Raw genomic sequence first — 27,050 nt, 5'->3', positions numbered from 1 at the left:
ACAAAGGTGTTGCAGCCAAAACTTTGTCTGAAGTGACAGAGTGCCCTGCTGCAATAAATGAGGTATTCTCCCCCAACTGTCAAATAATCCTTTGCATCTCACGCTGGCTGCCGGCTGAAACACGTCTACTCCAACACGGAGTGTTTCCCACAGTATGGGAAACACGCTGAGGATCCTTCATAATTGCATCTCTGCCAAAATCTCCAGTCAATGAGGTCTGTCAAGTACCTCAACTACATAAATAACAATGTAAATTATCATTCCACCGGCTTTAATTGCCGATGGGAGTCCCCCATGCGGCAGCTGCGCATGCACCCGAACGCGTCATTGGGGAACCCGGAAGTGAGCGGGTTGGAGCTGGGCTCTGAACCTGCTCCGGGATTCCGCCATTTTCGGAGCCCCCCCCGCCCCCACTCGGCCATCCAAAAATAGGCCCCATTGTCTTCACCTAGGTCTGCTGTATCGATCTAAGAGGCCATAATCATCTCTGAGGAATGCGACAAGACAATGAAGGGCAAAGTGTCCTCTGACAATTGGGAATTCTCAACAGGAACCAAACACTTGCCATCCAGAAAAAGAAATCCACAGTGTGCTGTTGAGCAGCAGAAAGACCTGTCATCTGTCACTAGATCTTCCATAGCATCTTCTCTGGAGCACTGTGAACATGCGGGAGAATCTGCAGCAGGGGACATTTCCGCCATGTACTGCCAATCTTGCTCACATGAACATATTCATATCGAGGCTGTCTCTACCTATGCCAGTCCAACGGAATATTTTATCCTCTGTATATGTTTTTAAAATTACATCCGTATGTGCCTTCAGGAAACTGCACCACGAAAATGCAATGCATGGAGGGTTCATTACACATTGCAGTGCACACCAATTAAAGTATGATGCCTTCACATTCATCAAAATGATATACATGCTCCTTTTGACTGACTGATGGTAAAAAAAAGAATAGCTAAGTAATTTTTTTAAATTTGTTTCTTGCGAAATGAATGGCTGCAGAATGACCAGTACCTTATATACAGCTTCTTGCAGTCGTGTTTTCAGGTTAGCAGTACCAGTCATTAACCCAGATACAAGAATGATGTCTCCCTGCTTTCCTTCTTTTTCCATTGTTGCTATGTACGTAGGTGGTAAATAGGTGGATTCTGAAAACTTTAGTATTCTAATCAAAATACACGAAAAGACACAAAATTATAAGTAGATGCTGGCGGGAACTGTGTGTCTAGCAGAATGACTTTGGCAAGTTTGAAACCAGATAGTTCTGAGTACTATATGTCAAACAATCAAATATCTGGACCTGATGGCTTACATCCGAGGGTCTTGAGGGAAGTGGCAGTAGGGATTGTGGATGCTTTGGTAATAATTTTCCAAAATTCTCTGGACTCGGCAAAGGTCCCGGCAGATTGGAAAACTGCTAATGTAACACCCTTATTTAAAAACGGTAGTAGGCAGAAGGCTGGAAATTATAGACCAGTTAGCCTAACATCTGTGGTGGGTAAAATTTTGGAATCTATTATCAAGGAGACAGTAGCGGAACATTTGGATAAACATAATTTAATAGGACAAAGTCAGCATGGCTTTACGAAGGGGAAGTCATGTCTGACAAATTTGCTTGAGTTCTTTGAGGACATAACGTGCAGGGTGGATAAAGGGGAACCAGTGGACGTAGTGTATTTAGACTTCCAGAAGGCATTCGACAAAGTGCCACATAAAAGATTATTGCTCAAGATAAAGAATCACTGGATTGGGGGTAACATTCTGGCATGGGTGGAGGATTGGTTATCTAACAGGAAGCAGAGAGTTGGGATAAATGGTTCATTCTGGGACTGGCAATCAGTAGCCAGTGGTGTTCCGCAGGGGTCGGTGCTGGGTCCCCAACTCTTTACAATCTATATTAACGATTTGGAGGAAGGGACCAAGTGTAACATATCAAAGTTTGCAGATGATACAAAGATGGGAGGGAAAGTGGAGAGTGAGGAGGACATAAAAAACCTACAGGGGGATATAGACAGGCTGGGTGAGTGGGCGGAGATTTGGCAGATGCAATACAATATTGGAAAATGTGAGGTTATGCACTTTGGCAGGAAAAATCAAAGAGCAAGTTATTATCTTAAAGGCGAGAAACTGGAAAGTACTGCAGTACAAAGGGATCTGGGGGTCCTAGTGCAAGAAGATCAAAAAGTTAGTATGCAGGTGCAGCAGGTGATCAAGAAGGCCAACGGAATGTTGGCTTTTATTGCTCGGGGGATAGAATATAAAAACAGGGAGGTATTGCTGCAGTTATATAAGGTATTGGTGAGACCGCACCTGGAATACTGCATACAGTTTTGGTCTCCATACTTAAGAAAAGACATACTTGCTCTCGAGGCAGTACAAAGAAGGTTCACTCAGTTAATCCCAGGGATGAGGGGGTGGACATATGAGGAGAGGTTGAGTAGATTGGGACTCTACTCATTGGAGTTCAGAAGAATGAGAGGCGATCTTATTGAAACATATAAGATTGTGAAGGGGCTTGATCGGGTGGATGCGGTAAGGATGTTCCCAAGGATGGGTGAAACTAGAACTAGGGGGCATAATCTTAGAATAAGGGGCTGCTCTTTCAAAACTGAGATGAGGAGAAACTTCTTCACTCAGAGGGTAGTAGGTCTGTGGAATTTGCTGCCCCAGGAAGCTGTGGAAGCTACATCATTAAATAAATTTAAAATGGAAATCGACAGTTTCCTAGAAGTAAAGGGAATTAGGGGTTACGGGGAGCGGGCAGGAAATTGGACATGAATTTAGATTTGAGGTTAGGATCAGATCAGCCATGATCTTATTGAATGGCGGAGCAGGCTCGAGGGGCCGATTGGCCTACTCCTGCTCCTATTTCTTATGTTCTTAAATATCTGGACCATTGTGATCCTCTCACACCAACCAGACATGCATGTTAGTAAAACTGGAAAAACCATTTTCAATTTATGATTTTGATAAGCACCATTTAAAACTTCATCACAGCAGTCCAGTGCAATGCATGTTGGCACATCAATATGGTGCACTGTGGAGTGGTAGGCCGTGGGGTCATCCCTACAATTCCACACAGGTTGAACTTCTAAACTCAGTTAGACCAGTTGGAGGTGAGGTATTTCCAAGGAACACAGAGAAACCTGGAAATGGGAGTCATCCCATGCCATTGTCAGACATATCCCAATTATTGCTTCAACAGCACAACTGACAGAGACCTAGGAACAAGACACTTGCAGTCTTTTTAATTCGGGAAGGAAACATGGCACCAGAGGAAATTATAGAACTAGGAGCAGATATTTTACAAAAACAAACAAGTCAAAACATCTGCTATCATTCACCTGAGGAAGGAGGTAGCCTCCGAAAGCTTGTGAATTTAAAATAAAATTGTTGGACTATAACTTGGTGTTGTAAAATTGTTTACAATTGTCAACCCCAGTCCATTACCGGCATCGCCACATTACAAAAAAAAAACACTTTTGTGTACATAAAATTATATGGTTAAGACATAAAGGTGCTAGGAATGTTAATTTGCTTCACTCATCATCTAACTGTACCAATAAAAAATACATTTACTGCACCAACCTGTTTTCTAAAACGTAGTCCCATTATAATCTATCAATTTGAAATTACTGAATTAGTGTCCATTCAGATTTTAAAGTAATAGTCCTGCTGGTGCCTACCTAATTTTACATGGCGACTCTGCGTTATTATCCATGTCTTCATTCTTCACGATGCTCCATTCGAAAATAAATCCCTCCAAGCTGCTAAAAGTATTGCCTTGAAAAAAGGTAGGATAACTCCATTATGTTACTATCACTAGAGAATAACAGTACAATTACTACAGAAGTGATAGTGATCACAAAATTCATAGGCAGCAGAAATCAAAGCAATGACTACATAAAAAAGTGCAATGAAACCTCATTACAGTAAACACTACTGCGTTATTGTTATTGTTCATAACAAACTTTCCCCTCATGCTAGCTTTAGTGCCACTGTGGCAGAGGTGCTCAAAAGATTGTGACTTCCCCAATGGCTCAAGTGGTAGCTGAGCCATACAGATCAGCAATGTATTTGGTTCAATCCTGAGCCTCTCCTCAGTTAGCTGGTCTTAGCCAGGTGGCAGTAGGAGCATTACAACTGGCCTCAGCCTCCCTAGATTACAGAAGGGAAAAAGAAAATATCAACCAGACTTCTCACTTCTGCTTGTGATTCAATGACTTCTGCTGGAAACAAGGGTGTGTGAATATCAGATGAAAATGGGATTGAGATTTGTTATGATGTCCAGTGTAGTTAGCCAACATCCAATTTGGCTCACACGTGAAGAATTGCCACTTAGGAAAAATACTGGAGGGTACACGGCATAGCTAAAACCATACTCCAGCAAGGAATCCTCTTCGGGAGAGGAGGGTGAGAGAAAACTGGTGCAAAAAGGAGAGGAAAAATTCAACAAGACCTAATAAGAATTACTGTCCAAGGTTAACAGAAAGCCTACTTCGTGCTCTCACATCAATCAGATGTGGGAATTTAAAATAAAAGAAATAAAAACAAGCACATATTTGCAGAGATGTGTTACAGAGTATTATAAAGTACAGTTCATACCTTCTTCATCTAAGGCTCTAACTGTTAATTTTAGGAGAGAGTCATCCACATAAAGTTCCCGTGTTGTCGATACAATTTCAATCTGATTTATGATATCAACCATTACATCACAGCGCAACACTTGCCCTGTCACTGAAAAAAAAAGTACATTATTGCTTTGCAGACCATTTCAATTATTTCCCCAAGATCATTCTTTAAGCATTACATTGAAAACATATTCTGACTTTCGCTATTTTTAAATCACCATTCCATATGAAAAGAACCTACTTGTCTTTCATAATTTATTTATACAAGTGAAAAGAAATACCTTTCTTCACTTCCCTGTGTCTCCTGGTATCACACACCACCTGGGACTAAAAAGGTACAAAGATGACTTGCTGCCCCACCAAGGATACTCTATGACTACCAACTATGAGACACGTGAGAGTGACCCTCGAGGACTGTCCCTATAATCTTACCTGCCCCCTTGTGCGAAGCATCAGCCCAACAATGTCGCAGCTGTGATCTGTATTTCACTTATGCCCATGTTTTCTCTGGGCGTTAGTTTAACAAAACAGTAGGCATGTATAAACAAGGATGCAAGAGTGGTAGAAATTGGTAATGGACTACTTATTTGCACCACTATTTTTAAATAGTGCTTCCATCCTAAAATATGTTCATGGAAATCAGATTTTAAATTCTTTCAAATCTTTTATGTTCTTGTTTAACTAGTGAAAAGTCAGTCATGAAAACATGTAGAGAATTACACAGGCGAGCACAAAAAAATAAAGTGAGCTCCAGGTTAGACCTAACATTAGTAAAGCTTAATGAACAGGAGGATTTCAACATATCACCCAGCTTTCAGAAATAGACCATAAAAGGTTAAATCAACAAGCCTGTACAACATAACTATTTTACAAAAGCTGACACTTGTGAAAACACAAATGTTTTCATCTGTATTGGTCTATTAGGATATGTAGTTGCTTTGGGCAAACACACCATAGTCCATTTACAGGTTACAAATCATAGAAGCAAAAAAAACACATGGCATTTCTCCTGTCCCAGAGGATCATACTGGTTGTTTGCAAAAGTGCACTTCTTACAGTCAGTTAATTACAAAAAGAAAGTGTAGCAGTTTTTGTTATTCTCAAGATTCTAGATTTATAACTGAAATGCTCATGTACTGGGGATACAGCAAAATTGGAAATGTTTGGAAACCAGTCCTTGAATACTCAGAAGATTTTTTTCATGTTTACATGCTAGGTCCCAAATCCGGCAAAATGCTGTGCTGGCAGTTATAGGGGCAGTAACCTGGCAGATTGGATCGCCACCCTTTATAGAAACCACACGATTTGCATTCCATTGATTTAACAATTGGGCAGGTTCCACAACAGGTGGGCATCCACTCGGACAGATTATCGCCCAGGCAGTGGAGTTCAAAATTACCCCCATAATCTCCAGTTGTGTTCTTCCATTTCATCAGGACTTCAGGACCCTGTTTAAAATGCTAGTGCTCTGCCCTTCCCCGTTTGTCTGAAAATGGAGGAAACTACCAGTTAGCACAGTAACCAACATGCACATTGTTTACTGTCACTTTAAATCAGAGTCTAATTTTAAACAGTGCGCACGAGCAGAACACATGTTGATTGTAACCAGCTGGTTACTGTACCAGATGATCATTTTCTCCACACTCAGTTGTCTGGGGAAAGGCAGGCCACCAACATTTAAAATTAGCTCCTGATTAAAACCAAAGTGCCAGTGAAGGGCGAAAGAAACTTAGTTGGAAATTGCAACATCTAATACATCATGTAGCACACAGAAGTTTTGTATTTTGGGGCGGCAGGGGGGGGGGGGCTGGTGCCATGTGTGAATATCATGAAACTAACCTATTTTTCAGTACAAATATTGGAGAGCGTGGTTTAAACTGTGCTTCAAATTTTACTGGCAATGTACTCCTGACTTGCTCAATGTGACGCAAACGTATTCAACTCCGTTCATTTAACTTTTTTGATTACTTCCTGAAAGATGTGTACGGTATAATATGTAATGCTGATATACTCACCATAGTAAGATGTGGAGAATATTTTATTTCCACTTTAAAAATCCAATTGTGTGCAACAATGTACATTCTCTGTTTTAGTAATCTAATCATTCTTTTTGTGCTTCTACTCGAATTCTTGCAACATGCAGGGCCTTGTGGGTAAAAAATTGGGATATCTAACTTTTGGTTGAGCCATTATATACAACAATCATGCATTCCACTGCTGAATTATCAATTTTTTGTTATTCATACTTAATGGTGACTTTGCTGTTTGCGAAGCAATAGGAATCATTCGGGCCAATTTTCCTGACTCGTACCCCCAAGAATGTTCAGTTCTCTGGGTCCAAGGGTCAGGGAAAGGATCGGAGACAGAATGTCAGATTTCCACTTCTTTAATAATGTCTCAAGATTTCAGAGGTTTCCTGGATGCTGAATTCTGTCTGCCTGCACTAGCAGTGGGCACTGATCCAATGGGGCGATTCTTAGGAGGTAGACTTGTTCTTGGCCTCCCTTCTCCTTTTGTTGGTTTACCGTTTGCTGGACCCTGGTTCTGGAGTCAAACTGAAGAATGAAGGTGAGCACTTCTCTCGAAATGCCCAGGCAGGAAATCTTGGCGAACCTGAGGCTGCACCTTGGGTTCGCTGTTCCTGTCTAGTACAGAGGGCCAGGACTAGGAAAATCAGCCCTATCGTTATATTTGTGCTGTGAATGGCTGTGTTATTGACTGACCCAGTGAAAAAATATGCACAGCTCCCATTTTGCTTGTAGGTCATATAAATCTATGAAAAGCTCTTTTTTAAATATCGGTCTTAATGGGGAATTGCAGGTGAAAACCCTACCATTCTGTGGCATTGCAGTGATACTCTAAAATGTTGTACCAACAGACCATGAAATTTTTACTTAGTTTCATTCATAAACAGTCACAATTTCAGCTTTCAATTTCAGAGGCACAAAAAAAATTTAGAACCCAATAAAGGTATCATTTAGCACTAAAAACATTTTTTTCGAGAACATAAATCGCAGCAGTCGTAGTTGGCCTGTTCACCATACACAGATGCGGCCGGACCTGTTGCGATTTCCAGCAAAAAAAAGTTATCTGTTTTCAATACAAACCCCAGCATCTGCTACATTTGACCCCTTGTGACCACACCTCAGTATTCTTGGATGTAATATTTCCCTGACTAACCTGTTTGAACACCATTCACTCCTTTGATTGCTGTGATTATCTCTCTGCCGAGGTGTGATAAAGGGCAGTTAGAAAGATTATCTGTAATCACCAGGCATTGTTCTCTGACTATATATGCTGTGCCTATATGCATATCTTCACTTCACCTGACGAAGGAGCAAAGCTCCGAAAGCTTGTGATTTCAAATAAAGCTGTTGGACTATAACCTGGTGTTGTGCGACTCCTTACATTTGTCCACCCCAGTCTATCACCGGCATCTCCACATCATAAATTGTCTCAGTTTGGCTCTACTCCCCAAAATAATAAGCAAGCATAACAAACATCTATCTACTTTAAAAGCTAAAGAAAAAAGGAAAAGGTTTGCACTATGGAGTCAGAAATCCCATAATTTGTTAGTGTCACTTCATATCTTCTCTTGTCCTAATAGCACCTGTTAGATCAAAGCCTTAAAACTAGCCAATAACGTACATGGAGCAGACAACTGGTATTTCACCAACTCCTCAAAAGAGCAACTATATTGAAACATCTGCTGGTATTCAGATTTATGACTTGGGTGATTTCAAAAGCCCATGCCTACAAATACTAAATATTATATTACAGTCTTTCCAGCTATATTTTCAAATTCATGCCAACCCTAAAAATGCACTTAAAAACATTAAAATATGTATACCTGTTTCCTCAGCTATAATTATGCTGGTGAGGCGAGTAGGCTGAGTTGAGCGAACAGATATCACTGCTGTATGAGAACATTCGGTATCATTCTGATATACAGGTTCAATAGTTGCTACATCTGGTCGTGTTGAAAACCTGTACAATGGAAAAGAACTATGTAGAACTATCAATACTATATTATTACTACCACATTAATTATTTAGTTGCATCCATTATACTAAATGTGTCAAGTGCAAGACCTGATGATTGAGTTGCAGCTTTTAATCAGACAATGTCAACTTTAGCCGAAAATCAGAATTTATCATCTCACTTAAAACAGAATGAATACTGCACTTTAAATTTGAATGGCAAGAATTTAATATTTAAGCACCTCAATTGTACTCTAATTCACTAAGACAGTATTTATCTGGATCCACCCTTCTAGTCAATAGAATTATACTATCTTTCTCTTTCAATCAGATAAAAGTGCAATGTTGCAAGACTTTAACCATTTAACATTTTTGTTATTTTAATTTTAACGATTTATTCTTCTCTTTTTAATTATGCAGAGCTGCACTTGGCATAAATTTAAACCCTCTGTATATAAAAAGCATGTCTACACTCAGGATTTAACCATATCTAACTACATGATTAAAAGCGTTATGTCCAGCATGCATCAATAGGGCATAAAATCAAAAACATATGTAGGGCATCATACTTTAAAAGTGTATGACACACTTCTATAATTGACTCAAGTAACCATTATTTATTAATTTAATCATTCTTACTGGTATTTCCCAGGCTCAGTGCTGCTAAGTACCTCTTCTGGGCTTCTGCACATGGGCAGGTATCAGTGCCCATCACCTTTCACATGGCTCAGGCTTTCCTGCTTCTTCCCAAGCTGATTCGTTGTTTATTTCTTCTTTCCGAACGCCTTCCCTATGTTTTTTTGCATTGCTGGGTCTCTACCCCTCATATGTAATATAATTCAGCCTAAACATAAGTTCTTCCCTGCCTATGTATTAGCCAAAATAGAATCACTTTCAGGTATGTATTATTCTCAATCTAAAACAAGGGAGCACTTCAAAGCATTAAAATATATATAATTTACTGACTTGGAAAATTTTGTTTGGATCTTGGTAACAGCCCAAAAATTGAGGAGCACACAAAATGTAATCGCAAAGACTAAGATGTAAAACCGTAAATTAAAAATTAACATAAAATGGCTACAAAATGTGATACTTTACTTGGAAGTGGTGAGGGAGCCATAAGTGCAGACTGCGCAGAAATGGTGGCACGGTTTCACATCCATATTCAGTATCACAAACATCGCATTGAGATTTCGAACGTCACTGAGGCGCTCATCCTACTGGTGGGTACAATAGTGTAATGTTATGTTACTGGACTAGTATTCCAGAAGCCTGGACTAATAATCCAGCGAATGTGAGTTCAAATTCCACCATGACAGTATAAGAATTTGAATTCAGGACAAAGCCGCCCGCTTGATTGGCACCCCATCCACCACGCTAAACATTCACTCCCTTCACCACCGGCGCACAGTGGCTGCAGTGTGTACCATCTACAGGATGTACTGCAGCAACTCTCCAAGGCTTCTTCGACAGCACCTCCCAAACCCACAACCTCTACCACCTAGGAGGACAAGGGCAGCAGGCACATGCAAACAACACCACCTGCACGTTCCCCTCCAAGTCAAACACCATCCCGACTTGGAAATATATCGCCATTCCTTCATCGTTGCTGGGTCAAAATCCTGGAACTCCCTACCTAACAGCACTGTGGGAGAACCTTCACCACACGGACTGCAGCGGTTCAAGAAGGCGGCTCACCACCACCTTCTCAAGGATGGGCAATAAATGCTGGCCTTGCCAGTGACGCCCACATCCCATGAACAAATATTTTTTAAAATTCAGTTTTAAAAAATCTGGAAAGAAAAAGCTGGTACCAGTAAAAGTGACATTGATTGTCATAAAAACACAACTGGTTCAGTAATGTCCTTTAGGGAGGGAAACCAGCCATCCTTACCTAGTGTGGCCTATATGTGATATCAGTCTCACACCAATGTGGTTGACTCTTAACTCCCCTCTGAATTAGCCAAGCAAGCCATTCAGTTCAGGGCAACTAGAGATAGGTGATAAATGCAAGCCTTGCCAGCGACACCCACAGGAGAAGGCTCTGGATATTGGCAGCCAGATAGGAATCTTGGACCTTCAGCTTTGAAAAGAGCTGAATGAAAAGGGACATAACAGAGGCATATAAAATACTACATGGGTAGGGATCATTAAAGTCAGTTTTTACCGATTTCCACTGATAAGTTCACAGATTTTTTTTTGGATGGTGAATTGCTGAACACCAATTTGTTCCAGAATTTGAGGAAAACACCTTAAATTTCTCAATGTCTTCTTATAAAAAATTGAATCCAAAGAAGCTTCTGCATCCCATCCATATCGTGTGCTGTAAATGCTGTACTGGCATCATGGATGCAGTGAGCACAGATCTGTGGACCCAGTTTATGGCGGGAAAAAAAATGAAGGCTATGCAATTTGGACTTTTTTTTTAAAAGGGGACCTGGACCATCTTTAGTTATCGCTGCGAGGACGATATATTCTTTATACTGCAGCAAACTTCAGTCTTTCATTCCTATGGAGCAAGAATAACAATGCACTCATATAGATACCACACTGGTGCTCTCCTAAAGACTGAGATCATCAATCAAAGACTGACTCAGATCACATATCAACACACTGTTTGCTAAAAGCAAGAACACAGCTCTTGTCAAACTCCTTCCAGTTCTGATGAATGGTCATCGGCCTGAAACATTGGGCCCGATGTTAGCAGGGCTGCGGGTTCTCGGCGGGGGGGCTATCGGGCGCGTGGGTAACGCGCCCGGTGAAATTAGTCAGCTCCCCGCGCGATTGTAGCATACAATCCACCAATTGGATTCACTTACCTGCTCCTCCGGGTTCCCCACTGCTGATCTGCGCGTCGGGCGGACTGCGCATGCGCAGTAAGATCTGTCAGCTGGAGGAGCTCTATTTAAAGGGGCAGTCCTCCACTGACAAATGCTGCAACAAATAGAAAAAAATCACAGCATGGAGCAGCCCAGGGGGGAGGCTGCTCCCAGTTTAATGATGCCTCACTCCAGGTATCAATACATGGGGTGAGGAGGAGGGGGAGGACAGAGATCTTCCTCCCGGCGGGCGGGAGGAAGCAGCCTGCCTCTGCCACCACGAAGGCCTGGCTCGAGGTGGCAGAGGAGGTCACCAGCACCACCAACATATCGCCCACCTGCACACAGTGCAGGAGGCGCTCCAATGACCTCAGTAGGTCAGCCAAAGTGAGTACACTTACTCATTCCCCTACACTCCGTCTGCCACATCACCGCCCCCAACCCACATCTCCTTCTGCACTGCCAACACTACTCTGTCACATCACCCCTCATATCCACTCAAACCTCATCCTCATCGTACCTGCACCTACTCACCTCGCCAGTACTCATCCCGCCACTACCACTCAACCCAATCCTCATACAATCTCATGGCTCTATCTCGTACTCACCCTCTCATGAATCTCTTTCACGGCCAGCCTCACTCAACCTGCCACTACCTGTGCTGCAGCCACAGGGCATGCATCACATATGTGCAGTAGGCAGCGTAAGGCAAATGTGTCGTGAGCATGAAGGGGATGCACAAGGGTGTTTGAGGGTTTGTCATGGTTGTTACTTATATTGAATTTCTGACCAACTCACATCACATATTATTTTGGCACCACTACTGCCATGTCTTCGCGAATCTTGTCTGGTCTGTGCAATAATGCCCTTTCCTGAGGATCACTATGAAGACCCACAACTGATGCCACCCATTGTGTCACTGCAGAGTGGGTGTAGGTGTATTTGCAGGGCTCTTTTGTGCAGATGGCTGAGAGACGTCGGCGATGTCCCCGGTTGCACCCTGGAAGGATGCGGAGGAGAGGTTGTTATTTTTTTATTCGTTCACGGGATGTGGGCGTCGCTGGCAAGGCCGGCATTTATTGCCCATCCCTAATTGCCCTCGAGAAGGTGGTGGTGAGCCGCCTTCTTGAACCGCTGCAGTCCGTGTGGTGTCGGTTCTCCCACAGTGGTTAGGAAGGGAGTTCCAGGATTTTGACCCAGCGACAATGAAGGAACGGCGATATATTTCCAAGTCGGGATGGTGTGTGACTTGGAGGGGAACGTGCAGGTGGTGTTGTTCCCATGCGCCTGCTGCCCTTGTCCTTCTAGGTGGTAGAGGCCGCGGGTTTGGGAGGTGCTGTCGAAGAAGCCTTGGCGAGTTGCTGCAGTGCATCCTGTGGATGGTGCACACTGCAGCCACAGTGCGCCGGTAGTGAAGGGAGTGAATGTTTAGGGTGGTGGATGGGGTGCAAATCAAGCGGGCTGCTTTACCTTGGATGGTGTCGAGCTTCTTGAGTGTTGTTGGAGCTGCACTCATCCAGGCAAGTGGAGAGTATTCCATCACACTCCTGACTTGTGCCTTGTAGATGGTGGAAAGGCTTTGGGGAGTCAGGAGGTGAGTCACTCGCCGCAGAATACCCAGCCTCTGACCTGCTCTTGTAGCCACAGTATTTATATGGCTGGTCCAGTTAAGTTTCTGGTCAATGGTGACCCCCAGGATGTTGATGGTGGGGGATTCGGCGATGGTAATGCAGTTGAATGTCAAGGGGAGGTGGTTAGACTCTCTCTTGTTGGAGATGGTCATTGCCTGGCACTTATCTGGCGCGAATGTTACTTGCCACTTATCAGCCCAAGCCTGGATGTTGTCCAGGTCTTGCTGCATGCAGGCTCGGACTGCTTCATTATCTGAGGGGTTGCGAATGGAACTGAACACTGTGCAGTCATCAGCGAACATCCCCATTCCTGACCTTATGATGGAGGGAAGGTCATTGATGAAGCAGCTGAAGATGGTTGGGCCTAGGACACTGCCCTGAGGAACACCTGCAGCAATGCCTTGGGGCTGAGATGATTGGCCTCCAACAACCACTACCATCTTCCTTTGTGCTAGGTCCAACTCCAGCCACTGGAGAGTTTTCCCCCTGATTCCCATTGACTTCAATTTTACTAGGGCTCCTTGGTGCCACACTCGGTCAAATGCTGCCTTGATGTCAAGGGCAGTCACTCTCACCTCACCTCTGGAATTCAGCTCTTTTGTCCATGTTTGGACCAAGGCTGTAATGAGGTCTGGAGCCGAGTGGTCCTGGCGGAACCCAAACTGAGCATCGGTGAGCAGGTTATTGGTGAGTAAGTGCCGCTTGATAGCACTGTCGACGACACCTTCCATCACTCTGCTGATGATTGAGAGTAGACTGATGGGGCGGTAATTGGCCGGATTGGATTTGTCCTGCTTTTTGTGGACAGGACATAGCTGGGCAATTTTCCACATTGTCGGGTGGATGCCAGTGTTGTAGCTGTACTGGAACAGCTTGGCTAGAGGCGCAGCTAGTTCTGGAGCACAAGTCTTCAGCACTACAGCTGGGATGTTGTCAGGGCCCATAGCCTTTGCTGTATCCAGTGCACTCAGCCGTTTCTTGATATCACGTGGAGTGAATCGAATTGGCCGAAGACTGGCTTCCGTGATGGTGGGGATATCGGGAGGAGGCTGAGATGGATTATCCACTCGGCACTTCTGGCTGAAGATGGTTGCAAACGCTTCAGCCTTGTCTTTTGCACTCATGTGCTGGACTCCGCCATCATTGAGAATGGGGATGTTTGCAGAGCCTCCTCCTCCCGTTAGTTGTTTAATTGTCCACCACCATTCACGACTGGATGTGGCAGGACTGCAGAGCTTTGATCTGATCCGTTGGTTGTGGAATCGCTTAGCTCTGTCTATAGCATGTTGCTTCCGCTGTTTAGCATGCATGTAGTCCTGAGTTGTAGCTTCACCAGGTTGGCACCTCATTTTTAGGTACGCCTGGTGCTGCTCCTGGCATGCTCTTCTACACTCCTCATTGAACCAGGGTTGATCCCCTGGCTTGTTGGTAATGGTAGAGTGAGGAATATGCAGGGCCATGAGGTTACAGATTGTGCTGGAATACAATTCTGCTGCTGCTGATGGCCCACAGCGCCTCATGGATGCCCAGTTTTGAGCTGCTAGATCTGTTCTGAATCTATCCCATTTAGCACGGTGGTAGTGCCACACAACACGTTGGATGGTGTCCTCAGTGCGAAGACGGGATTTCATCTCCACGAGGACTGTGCGGTGGTCACTCCTACCAATACTGTCATGGACAGATGCATTTGCGACAGGTAGATTGGTGAGGACGAGGTCAAGTGAGTTTTTCCCTCGTGTTGGTTCGCTCACCACCTGCCGCAGGCCCAGTCTAGCAGCTATGTCCTTCAGGACTCGGCCAGCTCGGTCAGTAGTGGTGCTACCGAGCCACTCTTGGTGATGGACATTGAAGTCCCCCACCCAGAGTACATTTTGTGCCCTTGCTACCCTCAGTGCTTCCTCCAAGTGGTGTTCAACATGGAGGAGGACTGATTCATCAGCTGAGGGAGGACGGTAGGTGGTTTCCTTGCCCATGTTTGACCTGATGCCATGAGATTTCATGGGGTCCAGAGTCAATGTTGAGGACTCCCAGGGCCACTCCCTCCTGACTGTATATCACTGTACCGCCACCTCTGGTGGGTCTGTCCTGCCGGTGGGACAGGACATACCCAGGGATGGTGATGGAAGAGTCTGGGACGTTGGCTGAAAGATATGATTCTGTGAGTATGGCCATGTCAGGCTGTTGCTTGACTAGTCTGTGGGACAGCTCTCCCAATTTTGGCACAAGTCCCCAGATGTTAGTCAGGAGGACCTTGCAGAGTCGACTGGGCTTGGTGTTTTGCCGTTGTCGTGTCCGGTGCCTAGTGGTCCGATGCCGGGTGGTCCGTCCGGTTTTATTCTTATTATGACTTTTTGTAGCGAGATTTTACAACTGAGTGGCTTGCTAGGCCATTTCAGAGGGCAATTAAGAATCGACCACATTGCTGTGGGTCTGGAGTCACATATCGGCCAGACCGGGTAAGGGCGGCAGGCTTCCTTCCCTAAAGGACATTAGTGAACCAGATGGGTTTTTACGACAATCCGGTAGTTTCATGGCCATCATTACTGATACTAGTATTTTAATTCCAGATTTTTTAATTTAATTAATTGAATTTAATTAAATTTAATTGAATTTAAATTCGCCAGCTGCCGTGGCGGGATTTGAACTCATGACTCTGGATTTTAGTCCAGGTCTCTGGATTACTAGCCCAGTAACATAACCACTATGCTACCGTGGTGACTTTGACAGCGACAGGTAAGAAGATGGTGCTCGGGCCAGCCAGGAGCAGCTTGGCATGAAGGAGGCTGCAGATGTCCACGACTACATGTCGAGTGACTCTGAGCCTCCGTGTGCACTGCTGCTCGGAGAGGTCCAGGAAGCTGAGCCTCTGTCTGTGGACCCTGTGGCGAGGGTAGTGCCCTCTGCGAAGCATCTCTCTCTGCGGTAGCCCTCCCTCCTGCTGTGCAGGTGGATGAGTCACAGCACTCTGTTGTGGAGCTCCACGTGTCAGAGGTGGACGGCGTGGATGGCGAGGCTGGTGATGCTATTTGCCCTCCGAGGAGGTCATGACTGCAGCTACGGCGGCCCCCATCCGCAAGATGTACATCTGAGGGGGTCCGCAAGGTAGGTACATGGGTCTGGACACCGGGGTAAGTGTGCAAGTTGGTGACTTTGATTGTCAGGAGGAGGGTGGTGGAGGCCAAACTTTGTCCCAAGTGACAGAGTGGCCTCCTGCAATGAGTGAGGGTCTCCCCCACCACCTGTCAAATGGACCTTTGCAGCTGCCACAGGCTGATGGCTGCAACAGGTTCCATTTGAACTGGGAGTGTATCCCCCAGTGTGGGAAACAGTCCCAGGTTGCTCTAAAATCCCACCCCTCCTCACATAATCCCTTAATCAGGTCAGTTAATGACCTGAACAAGACAAATAAATACTTTCAAGTGGCATCCCGCTAGCTTTAATTGCCTGCGGGATTCCCACCAGCAGGGGCTGCGCGCGCACGCCGGCACGTCAGCGGGGAACCCGGAAGTGCTGGGTTCGAGGTGGGCTCCGGTCCCGCTACGGGATTTCACGATTTTCGGGGCCCCCCCCGCCAGGAACGCACCCGATAGCGGGTGCTAAAATGCTGCCCATTAACTCTATTTCTCCTCAGATGCTGCCTGACCTCCCAAGTGTTTCCAGCATTTTCTGTTTTTACTTAACCCAACTATTTAACCCTAGCATAATCACTAACAAATTGTATTGTGTATTATCATTGTGGCAGTTAAGTAAGTCGCTGCAGCCACAACAATAGGCAATAGATCCATCTGGGTGTTAAATGAGAGTCTGATAGCGAGACCTATAAAAGTGTTGTCCAAATAAAAAACTGTGGATGATCATTTAGTTTAAGTCCTTGCTTGTTTTCTTGTATTTTAGCAATATTCAAAATAAATACTCTTTTTAAAATTGATTTTCTCTGAACTTACTTGGGATTTTTGGAGCCAAGTTTTCCCCCCACTTGTTTACTCGTTTTTTTTAAAACACTAAAAATAAAAAAACTTAGTGTTTTGAAATTGTAATAAAAACTAACCTTATTGATTCTTAGACATTGAGCAGAAAAGGTTAGCCTGGAGCAATGTTTCAAGTTAAACCATGGCTGCAGGCCAAGGTACTAAATTGATAATAGGCAAGCTCAGGATGTCAGGAAGCACTTCTTCACCCAGGGTGATTAATACCTGAAATAGTCTTCCACTAGGCAAAAGCTCGAAAATCATTCAAGAGGCACATAGATGCTGTGATGTGACTACCATAGCTTTCTATGGAAAATTGATCTCAAACAAAACAAACAAATTAGACAAATGACTTGGTGATTTTAAACAAAGGTCCATGTATAAACATTTGATTATTTGAGAGACCAACCGTACTAGTTCTGTTTTTTTTTACTCCTGCTAGAAATGTGTCTAAAAATACAATTTGAAAATAATTTTATAAGATCTTTAAGTTTCTGTGTTAGGATCAAGCGATCACGCTTACAAACTGTTCAAGTTCAACACACTCCCATATCATCTATGAGATACTTATTTTGGTCACAAGTCTGTAATTTATTTCAGTATCTCAACTCTTTGAAAACAATCAAAGTTCTATGTATCTCAACAACCTCTCGCAGGTGTACTTGCAAAAACCTAACCTCCAAAAGCACAGATGTTCCCTATGCAGTAAGTCTTTGAAATACAATGAAATTATTGGACAAATCAAAGAACACCCACAAATGTTGAGTTGCAAAGTGCTATGCCAAACTAATAGAGCTGCCTAATCGTCATTTTGCAGCTTTTTTAAACTATATAATCAATATAGATGTAAAAGATCCGATTTTCCATAAATTAATGTAATAGAAGACTTTAAGAGCAATGTCTTCTCAAAGTAGGGTTTAGGAATTATTTTTTTTTGTTTGTGAACACGTGGCACAACGACTTTAATCTTAAAGTACATCATACCACCCTTGCGTAGCTTGATCTGACGTAAGTCTCCCGCCCTGTTCTCCTCAAACCATAAGAAGTTTGCACGAAGGCAACGTCCCCTTGTGAAAACGAGTTCTGAAACCAATTCAAGGAATAGTAACAAAAGCTCACCAAAGGTAACACCCTTCGTCAGCCTCCATGGTAAAATTCACCTTCACGGTTGCAGAGTAAGGCAGCAGTACTTTGGGGACGTTCAGCTTGGCCCCAATTGAATAACGGAAAAATACAACGACGTAGAAGAGCCGGGCCCAGATGAGGGCCGCCATGGCAACACCGGCGAGCAAGGGTCAAGTAGAACAGTGATTTCGGGCTCGTAAACACTCAGTGGGGGACGGGGACGACTATTCTCAACGGGGAAAGGGGGCTTTTGTTTAAGTCTGTAGCTTGTTTTTTGTGGAGACCGTCGAGTTAGCCCCGCCAAAACCACGGCAGGAATCGGCCAGCGCCCGTCGCGCGTGTCTTCGAGATCCACCGCACGCGCCCAGGACTGGCAAAGGGGCACGTGCTCACTTCGCGCTACCGCCCGCAGCGCCCCGGGTGGCTGGGATGAGGGATGTCCAGGCTGCAAGAGTGCAGAAATATTTTACATCTTCCAACCCCAGTGAAAATGTTATGATTGGACCAATTGCACAATGTATCGACATTTAGATTTGGATGCACTTGAAGGGGAAGCTAGATAAGTACATGTGGGAGAAAGGAATAAAAGGATATGCTGATGGGGTTAGATGAAGTAGAGAGGGAGGAGGCTAGTGTGGAGCATAAACATTGACATAGACCAGTTGAGCTTAATGGCCTGTTTCTGTACTGTAAATTCTGTAATTCTATTTTTTTTGATTATTAGTGATTATGGGGCTTAGCCTGCCCCCTAGAAGGTTTGGGTTGTCATAAATCCTCCATTTATTATTTTACACTTGTATAGGAAGGCAAAACTATAAGGGATTCTCCATCTTTGCATAGAAATTGCAGGCTATTGTGAATATATTGGTACTGTGTTAAATTGTTTATACAGTTGTCACAGTGACATTGGGTTATTCCTTCCCCTCTACCTTAAATTCATGAAAGGCACTCTTCTCCCCCTCTGCTCCAGTTAAAAATGATTTTATTCTTCACCCACACTCTGTTCATGCTGCCATTCTTCACCGCATTCCTCAGGTTCACACAGGCACTCTTCCTCCCCCATGCTGAGAATCTTCTTCCCACTTCCCTTCTTAGTTCACACTGACATGCTTCTTCAGCCTCACCTCCACCCTCCAATTCACACTGGTACTGTTCTCCCTGCTCCCTCCAGATCATAGAAGAACCCTTCTAACTCCTTCTCCAAGTCACACTGGCGTTCTTTTCCGATTCTCCCCCTTTCACCTAGTTTATACTAGCAGAGTTCTTACCCCACTCGTTCATGCTGACACTCTCATCCACTACCCTCCCCAGATCATTCTTTCCCCCAGTTTTTGCTGATTCTCTTCAACCCAATGACATTGTTCTTCTCTGATTTGACCCTCACCCTTGATGCTGCTGCTCTGGGTGGGAAGGGGGAGGTGAGGGACTGAGTCTCTGCTGCATGTTGCATGCAGGAATGCCTAATCTTGCAATCATTTCTTGAGATTAGGAACTCCCATTCAACTCATAGCAATTTGGCAAATGGTCATATAGAATAAAAAATTATGACTTTTTTTTGCAAATTAGTAATCATTAGGAAAAAATTTCAGGCCATAAACTGCCATATCAATTTAAACTTGTTGCAGTGAGATAGATATTACAATATACTGATGTTTGTTTTTGTATTAACAACTATAAGTATGTACAAATGTAATCTGGGGAAATAAGACTTTTGATAGGAATTTATAGCTAAAATTATTGAGTAAGCAGGAATGACTACAATTGATGTCTAAAAAACATTGGCATTTTTAACTTTTATATTTTTTCTATTAATAGAAAAGTAGTAATCCAATTTATTCAACTTTGGGAAAGACAAAATACAGAATTTATATCAAAGATTGAGGTGTGCGAAAGAGTACATTTCAGGTCAGTATGCATTTTTGACGTCCTAATAATTAGACTAGAATGTAGAAAGCACAGTATATCTGTGCCATACTGAGTAATTTCACTAGGTGGTGTATGTGTTGCAGTAATTTCATATAAAATAGGTTTGGGGGTTTTAAAAAATATGTGGTCCCTAGCCATGGTTTGTAATTGCATTAAATTAAGGTTTTAAACATGTAGCCCATTTTGTTAAAATCAGGTGCAAAAAGAAAGGTGTCCTGAGCAGTGCTGTTTCATCTCTAGCCAGGAAGTTTAAGTGTTATTTTACAAATAAACGCATCCTCTGTGTCACTGTTGGGGTAAAATATTTTATTTTAGAGAAGATAATGTAGTAATATTGTAGGTAAGGAGAAAATCAATGGTCCATCTAGCTATCTTATCCTTCCAAACCTCCCATTAGGCTCTTTATTGTGATTCGACACTGAATAGGAACCTGTGCAGCCCAGGACTTTATCCAGTCCATTTTTAAAACCTGCCAAAGTTTTCTGTTCCACCACCCCTTCTGGTAATCTATACCAAATTTCTATCATCACCTTAGTAAAAAAAAATCAAAGTTTCTTATTTGCTTTTGTCTCCTTCAACTTTAAACTGTGGCCCAGTTATGTGCTGCTTTAGGATTCTACAACAAGGAAAGCTGGAGAATTCTGTACCTGACAGAAGAACTTACTGGATCTAATTTCTCCACTCTCCATTGTTATCATAATTCAAGCTATGTAATTCCACAAATGTTCACAAAATCTAGATATGCAAAAAATATAGAATTGTACAAGTCACTCTAAGTTTTTTTTACAAAATTGTCTCTGGAAGGTTCCGGTTTCGATCCCTGGTCTGTGCTGAGTTAGCCGATCTACTGACAGGGTGGAGGGTAGGGGCACTACAGTTGACGTTAGTGCTCCTGGACTAGGGAAGGGAAAAGTCAACCAGGCTTCTCGTTCCTCATCCCTATCCAATACTCAAGTTGAAAGTATTCTCATGGATGTCAGAAGATGATGCCTCAAATGGTTAGAGTCTTCCAACACTCGAGTCTAGATTTTTGACCTACATTATTTTGACACTGGTGGTGGAGTTACCATTGTTACTAAAATAACTCTGATCAGAAGATCTAGGCATCAGTGTCTAGACTCATACATGAAGACTGGGTAAGGTACCAGAGAGCATCCAACCCCATGGAATCATACCCTAGCTTGATTCAGTTCCTTCAGGATAGAAGTGGAAAAAATTGAGGAGAACAATTGCTTGGTTTGCACAGTAACTAGATTGCCCATTAATATTGTCCATTTTTGAGGCAGGGGTTTATAGGCCTGTATTAAAATTTCTTTGATAACTCAATCCAAGTCAGTTTCTTTCAAGGGTTTATTTAATTTATTGTTTTATTTTAATTTCCACTTCAGCCCCACATAAACACACAGCCGCCTCAGTTGAGAGGGTGGATAATCCAACCTGCAGAAATCTCTATGGATACTCTCAATATCACCCCTCGTCTGATCGACTAGAGAATGTTCTTGACTGGAGAAAGACTCACCTGCCTATGGCCCCTACAAGTAAGCTGAGACTTGCTGTGCAGGAGTAACCCAAAACAGTACAATGGGACACAATTGGACCACATTTTAATACAGAATTTCTGAGGTAAATATAACATTTTGGACCAGTTATGTGCTGCTTTAGGATTCTACAACAAGGAAAGCTGGAGAACGCTTTTTTTTTTAATAGTATCCCTGGTGTAAATCCAAATTCTTCAGACAGTGAATTTCAGATAAAGCAATAAACTTTGAGCCCATATATTCCTAAAACCAGCAGCATTAATATGAAATAGAATTATTTCATGCTGATAAATACTTAAAATAAAATATTTACAGTTCCAGTGGACATTGTTCATTTATAAGATTCATTTTCACTATTGGTCTCTTGGAAAAATATAATGCATTCAAGTTTACAGAATGTAATTTTATTTGTCAAAGATTCTGAAAAACATAGAAAATTCTACATTTCATTGTCTCTTTTTAAACAAGGCAACAAATGCTATTAGCAGCACCAAAGGCTTTAATGGAAAGAACATACATTCCACCGGTACAGGCAGATCCTTAATACCCCAGTATCTGCCTATCATCCCAGTTGGATTAAGAGGGATATATAGTTAAATTTCCCCCTCGCTAGCAAACTAGATATTTAAATTTAACACAACAGACACTTATCCATCTCAGCATTTTCCAATATACAATATCCTGTTAAGGATATTAAGTGTCACCCATATAGTAACTCATCTAATTCATACTTGGTTTTATAACATACCGGGCCAGCTCTTCAATTTTTTTTGGAATAAAATAAGCTTAGTGTGGTGAATGCAGTATTATTAGTAGGAGTTTTTGCATGATTTATCTGTTAATGAGGAAGTCACAAGCAACAAGGCACACTGTTATAATAGCTGGGTTGCTTTGAGATGTCACAAATATTGATCTCTCACCTTGTCAATCTAAGCTTCAATTCTTTAACCAGTCAATCAGTGTGGCCTACCACCATAGAAGAGAACTGAATCTGTCCAGTTATAACCATGGTATATTGCTGCCTGTTGGCAAAGCTATGCAAAACTATGGAGACTCAAGTCTCATTCCTCATCTGGGAGGAACACCGTGCTGCGGTTGGACAGTTCTGAAAAGTAGTATTAGCAAAATAACATTATACAGCAATCTGCAATGTTTCATTTAATTTGACAAAACTAGAGAGGATATGACGTATAAAAATATTGATGCAGTTCCCATAATTATGCTGAATTTAGACTTTGAGATTTGGGAGAGTTTGCTATTGTGACATGATAGAATGCCTTGCATTTAATATTAATAAAAGTTAGAGAAAGAAATGCAAGTGGGAGCAATTCACAAGAGTTCTGGAATGCATTAAAAAAAAACAGCCAGAGGAGAGTCAGTGGTGGCGTGGCTGTTCGACCAAGACAAAGCTCCCAGGTTACCACTTCCAAGACTGTTACAAATCACACAGGAGAGTTAATGCTGATTCCTCTCCTTCCATTTGTCTTTGCTTTACCCATCTGACATTCATTGGCGGCCACATGTCTTTAGGAATGTTTGGCTTGCCAGATAGAATTTCCTGTTTAGGAAATTTTGGGCAGCAAATGAAGGCAGGTGAAATGCAGTCCCACTGAAACTTAGAATAAAAATATTTGGAGAACTTAAAAAATGCAAAATATAAATTCTTTCCATGTGTTTTACGTCTTCCAAAACATAGTTATATTGAAACAGTTCAGTGGAATTGTGTTTCTGCTATGATATTGCACTTTATTGAATCCATGGTGCTGGTACGTTGACAGGTAATGCTAACGTATTACAAATAATGCGCTACCTCCTCAATCTCCTTGCAAGGCAGCAGAAAATGCCTTTAACGACATCAGAGAGAGGGTTACACATAACTGCTGTTCCCTTTCCTAGCAGACAATGGATTGTAACCTTTTGACATTTGAGCTGTGATATTGCCAAATTAATATACATGTATGCCAAGTATCCTACTGTTCTCCACTGCAATTTCTGTTTATACCATATGTAAAATGCAGATACGTATAGTTTTGCATTCATTTTAAAGGCAAGTTTTAATTGTATGAATGTAGTTAAACACTGAAAGTGCTTAATGCAATTATGATGCAATGAAGTCATCTGCACAAAGAGAGCAATTATTGTAACATAATGAGCCAGAAATCGCTCCCGAAATAACGGAGGAGCTCAACAGCACGCTCAATTTTTAGTGGTGAATTGAAGGAGCAAGTTCCTACATTTCCACACGCAGTAAAATGCAGAAATCGTGAACTTGCTCCTAGTGGTCCGCCAACGATATGACAGCTTCGAATTAAAGGGCCATTGCACGCTGCAATCAGGGAAATCATTGAAAAAGCGACAACTGGCTCATCTGCCCAGCTGGAAAGTAACTAATTATGCCACCAAACAGATCCGCTTAAAAATACCATGTCTAAACTAAGTTTTAAAAGCACGGTCAGTCTTAATGACTGCCAAACAACCAAAAATTAACTTTTAAAAATGTGGAGACTCATATTACTCCTTATTTTAATAGTTTTTGGTCATAGAAAAAAAATTTAAAATTTAAAAAATTTTTTTTTTACTTTTCCCCTCTGCCTCTTCAATTTAATTCAATTATTTCCTTGGCTTTTTATTAAAAAAAAATAATTTTTTTATGTACAATGACATTCAGAATACTAACTTTAAATGAATGAATTTACTAGCTCAATTGCTAAATTTAAATCTGAGATAGATAGCTTTTTGGCAACCAAAGGTATTAAGGGATATGGGCCAAAGGCAGGTATATGGAGTTAGATCACAGATCAGCCATGATCTTATCAAATGGCGGAGCAGGCACGAGGGGCTGAATGGCCTACTCCTGTTCCTATGTTCCTATGAAGTCTGCTTGCCTGCTTGAGCAATGCAGCCTGAATCTGTGGACGTGACTTCTCTTCCTGACAGATTCTGTGGCTGTGTCTTCTCACAGATATTTCCTGCCGTGCGGCATCTCACGCTGCACAGAGGCTGGGTTGAGAGCATACATTTTGTTTAAAGTTCAAATTCATGCAATTGGACACCACAGAGCCCGCAGTAAGTATTTTCGTTAATTAAATGCACAGGAGCTGCGGTGAGTGTTGCCTCGCCGCTCTGTGCAATTTCTGGCCCAATTAAAGATTAATTTTTTTGGCATTATATAATGTGAACATGTCAAAGGCCCTATGGTAGCTCACCTAAGTAGCCAGAATTTATGCGTGCACCTAGATATGAAATTTTCTGCAGGAATTACATTGGGGATCTAGCCTGACTCCAAGTAGAATGAGGCAGAAACCTCTTAAGGAGTTGCTCCGCCAACTCACCCCTGCCATTTTCTGCCAGAAGACACTGTGGGCCTTTAATATGGGCAGGTGTATTATTAGTACCTGTAAATAGATATAAATACATCCTACAATGGATTTCCCATAATTTGCAACGATAGCAACCCTGGGAGCAAGCATGCCTGTTTGTCCCTGCAATCAGCATTGCTATGGATCACAGAGGGACTATTTCAACGTTAAAGGGCTGGAAGGTCTGTGCATTCATTGGCAGCTCAACTGGTTGCACAGGCAAAGGTGCTTTTCAAAACAAAGTTTACAAATTTTTAAAAACTTCTTAAGACAGCACGGAGGCCGCCGCTGACACCACACTACCGCAGGCTTCCATGACATGCTGCAGCCGTTCCCCACAATCTGCTCCAGGCAGACTCCCTGGCAGAGGCCTCCCAAAGTTATGCAGAATAGCCTGACTCTGGAAAATTGGTGAGTGTCACAGGCGCAGCCTCATGGCAGGCTCCTGCATGCATGCCAGGATTCCTCAAGTGCAGAAAATACAAGCCAGTGTTGGCAGATTATTCACCGCAGGGGGCATCACAGCTAAGCTCGATCCTGTCCTCCACCTAACACCCACACACCTGCACTTCCAGCAGGGATTACTGGATAGCATACCAGAAGCAGGGATCTTAGTTGATTTACTCCTCCCTAACCCAGGATCATTGAGACCAACTGTAGCTCCCCTAACACTGTCACAGTAGAGATCAGCTGTCTCCGCACAGACTGGGTATCAAACATGAACCTTCCTGATCTATATTGCTCACTCATTCACCTGACAAATTTGCTTAGCTTTCAGGGGAGCTCTATCAGGCTTCCTTAATTGTATTATTACACTCTTATCTTTTATTTCCTGTGTTATCATAAATTCTAAGAAAACATTTACACACCTTTTACCCTTACAGTTACAACGTGAATTAATTTTTTTAATTTACAATTCTTGTCCTACCCAATCTAGCCATTTTGGCTAATAAAGAATAATACATATTGTGAGTGATCACACTAGCTGTGTTATTTTTTTCTCTCCGTAGCAGCCATAAGAGTCATCCCATTACATATATTACATTAGAAATGCAATCTTGGACAGACAGCAGTGTTAAAATGTAAGTTATTCTGCTCCAAGTATTTAGTCCAGCCTTAAATTAATTCAGTGATTCTGTTTTCATTTCAAACCATTGGTTTCAAATCCTTTTAATCATCCACAAACTTTGTGTTGTTGTTTCCATTCTGTAAGTAGTGCTTCGGCTTCCTGAGGAAATCTGCACGGATCAGACGATAGAAGTAAATCAAGATCATGATGTTCATCATATTCAAGGACAGACTGATGTAGCCTGCGTGCGGGAGGACATTTAAATTCTTCATCATGAACCAAGTGAGGTAAAACTGAGCAGATAGTCGAAAAACAATATAGGTGAAAACATTTATGTACTTGTTGTAGTGGTACAGCTGAGAGGTCTGTGCATTCGCCAGTTTTAGGAGCAGTCGGGCATGGAGGAAAATACTGTTTACCTCAACAAACAACGCAACAACAGCACCAGCGACATAGCGATGGGTCAGCACTATATACAGGAAAGTGGAAATTACCTGGGGAGAAAAAGCATCTTGTTAGATGGCAGTAATTGGGGTCGCATTGCTTTACTCCCATACATTCGTACCAATCCTGACGAGTTTTACTATAATTCTTGTGTAGCTTTAATTAAAGTATCATATCTCCACAATTATAAGCGCACAGTTATGCAGCGGCTTCATGGGTTATCATAACTTTTCACATACAGGAACACCATTTTGCACTGGGGTATGGGCCTGAATTACTTTAGAGGGAGATATGCACTTTAACAGTCTTGTTTATATTATTTAATTTTATTTAGCATATTGAAAGCAGTAAGCTACAGAAAAAAATTGGACTTAAGCAAATAATATTTTGATATGTTTCTTCAACACCTCAAATTAGCCCCATCATTACCAACAGTAGGATTTTATTCTGGTGTCGTACAACTCAAAATAGTTTCTACTCCTCTTAGTTCAGAGTTGCTTAATTCAAATTATCTGATTAATCATGTTTTAGTACTAAATTGCCACTTTACTGTG

The 27,050-nt window shown here is 42.5% G+C and overlaps 2 protein-coding genes across 2 annotated transcripts in view; both read right to left on the bottom strand.

Annotated features, from left to right (window-relative positions):
- The window catches only part of LOC137299223 (nuclear pore membrane glycoprotein 210-like), a 123,223-nt gene extending 104,914 nt beyond the window's left edge, over positions 1–18,309 (bottom strand). Inside the window, exons 1-5 of the mRNA XM_067967886.1 lie at positions 18,155–18,309; positions 8,488–8,624; positions 4,612–4,743; positions 3,693–3,789; positions 1,021–1,171 (exon numbers count right to left, since the gene is read on the bottom strand). Coding sequence (XP_067823987.1) covers positions 1,021–1,171; positions 3,693–3,789; positions 4,612–4,743; positions 8,488–8,624; positions 18,155–18,309 — 672 coding nt within the window. The remainder of the gene's footprint in view (positions 1–1,020; positions 1,172–3,692; positions 3,790–4,611; positions 4,744–8,487; positions 8,625–18,154) is intronic.
- Positions 18,310–22,024: 3,715 nt separating this feature from the next.
- The window catches only part of tlcd1 (TLC domain containing 1), a 35,603-nt gene continuing 30,577 nt past the window's right edge, over positions 22,025–27,050 (bottom strand). Inside the window, exon 4 of the mRNA XM_068008287.1 lies at positions 22,025–26,546. Coding sequence (XP_067864388.1) covers positions 26,154–26,546 — 393 coding nt within the window. The 3' untranslated portion in view covers positions 22,025–26,153. The remainder of the gene's footprint in view (positions 26,547–27,050) is intronic.

This window comes from Heptranchias perlo, chromosome 28 (assembly GCF_035084215.1).
Source record: "Heptranchias perlo isolate sHepPer1 chromosome 28, sHepPer1.hap1, whole genome shotgun sequence".
Lineage (NCBI taxonomy): Eukaryota > Metazoa > Chordata > Chondrichthyes > Hexanchiformes > Hexanchidae > Heptranchias > Heptranchias perlo.
The sequence above is the reverse complement of the archived record's forward strand: the minus strand, read 5'-3'. Positions and strand labels throughout refer to the sequence as shown.